A 1,393-nucleotide genomic window follows, 5' to 3' on the forward strand; every position below is an offset into this window, starting at 1 on the left:
GGGGCAGTTCCATGAGCATATGACAGCCATTTGACAGAGTGACCTTTGTGAGTTGCCTCATACATTCTGTTAGCGATTGAGAAACAACTCAAAATCTGGTATGTAATGGGAAAGGCAACCAATGGTAGTGTTTGTCTGAGAGCTTTCTTATAATCCAATGACGTTGTGTTTCTATATGCTCTCTTGCATAATGTTACCGCAATAGCTAAAAGTGCAATATTATTAAAAACCAATCCAACGATCAGCTCTCCATACCAAACTGCATATTCTTCAATGACTCCTTCTTTGTTCTGTGTACAATCTTCATTATACAGTCTTATCCAGCACCAAGAGCCAGATATGCCATAATTGCTATGCACAAATGGTATCCACACAATAAATAGAGGAAATATCCACGGAAACAATAAATAAAACGGCTCCATTTTAGTCAATTTCTGGAATAAAGATGGAAAAAGGACCATACTCGTCAGATGCAAGGTCACCATTAAAGTGGCAAGGAGCATCACCCACGCAAAGTACATCAAAAGAAATCCCTCAGCAATACAATCATTGGCATACTCTTTGTTAAGCAAATAGTCGCGCCACAACGCAAGGAGTTGGATAGCTACCAGTGATGAGTAGCACATCACTGCTATGAGCATGTACAATAATAGTCTGTGTGTCAGGAGAGTGAACAGCCTGAAAAAGATCATAGCAGCAATGGCAACTGCACAAAGAAACGCACAAACGGAGCCATCAGTGGAGCACAGGATCAGTATATATCTCAGTTCCTTTACAGAAACGTTACAAAAAGTTAGGTTATCTTCACTCTGACGCCCATCCATTGGTACCGCTTTCTTTCTGCTTCGTTAATTAGGCTTTCAATTGGGCGGTGTAACCACGCCTTGTATGTGAAAGGTGTGTCGAGGTGTGTCTTATAATGGCTATCTCTTCTTCTCTTATTTCTCCTCTCTTGAGGCAGAATGCAGCCATTCCCTCACTCATTCATGTCTTCTCAAGTAAGACCACGTGCCTTCATTCATTATTTCCTCATTTATTCTTTTACAGGAACACTTAGAACCAGCTCGGCCTTCACTCTCAAATCAAGTATGATTATGATGTAATATTACATATTATTATTATTTTTTTTTTTAAAGGCCAGCAATTTGATTGGAGGGATCCGCTCAATCTTGAGGTGTGTCTCAAAGAAGACGAGATCATAATGAGGTGAGTATCGGTAGATCATGTGATCTGAATGACGCGTTGCCATAGAGACCAAGTGAGACAATACTGTACTGAGAAACTAATGCCGAGGGTACTGGAAGCAAACAGATACGAAAGTATACTAATAATATACTGAGATATACTAATAATATCCTATTAGAATTCGACACGAGTATTGTATCCGAGATGG

General features: G+C 39.8%; 2 protein-coding genes across 2 annotated transcripts in view; one reads left to right on the forward strand and one right to left on the reverse strand.

Annotated features, from left to right (window-relative positions):
- Positions 1–197: 197 nt before the first annotated feature.
- Positions 198–824, reverse strand: LOC105315588 (cyclic AMP receptor-like protein A; the record flags this gene model as incomplete). Its single annotated transcript, XM_011410290.1, has 1 exon — positions 198–824. A coding segment is annotated over exon 1 (627 nt), but the record flags the coding sequence as incomplete, so codon positions are not given.
- A 57-nt stretch (positions 825–881) lies between these two features.
- The window catches only part of LOC100632309 (glutaryl-CoA dehydrogenase, mitochondrial-like), a gene marked incomplete at its 3' end in the record, with an annotated part of 2,738 nt that continues 2,226 nt past the window's right edge, over positions 882–1,393 (forward strand). Inside the window, exons 1-5 of the mRNA XM_020006701.1 lie at positions 882–998; positions 1,048–1,086; positions 1,137–1,206; positions 1,252–1,319; positions 1,364–1,392. Of these exons, the coding sequence (XP_019862260.1) occupies positions 920–998; positions 1,048–1,086; positions 1,137–1,206; positions 1,252–1,319; positions 1,364–1,392 (285 nt within the window). The remainder of the gene's footprint in view (positions 999–1,047; positions 1,087–1,136; positions 1,207–1,251; positions 1,320–1,363; position 1,393) is intronic.

The sequence above is a fragment of the Amphimedon queenslandica genome, unplaced genomic scaffold (genome assembly GCF_000090795.2).
Source record: "Amphimedon queenslandica unplaced genomic scaffold, v1.1 AMPQUscaffold_9408, whole genome shotgun sequence".
Lineage (NCBI taxonomy): Eukaryota > Metazoa > Porifera > Demospongiae > Haplosclerida > Niphatidae > Amphimedon > Amphimedon queenslandica.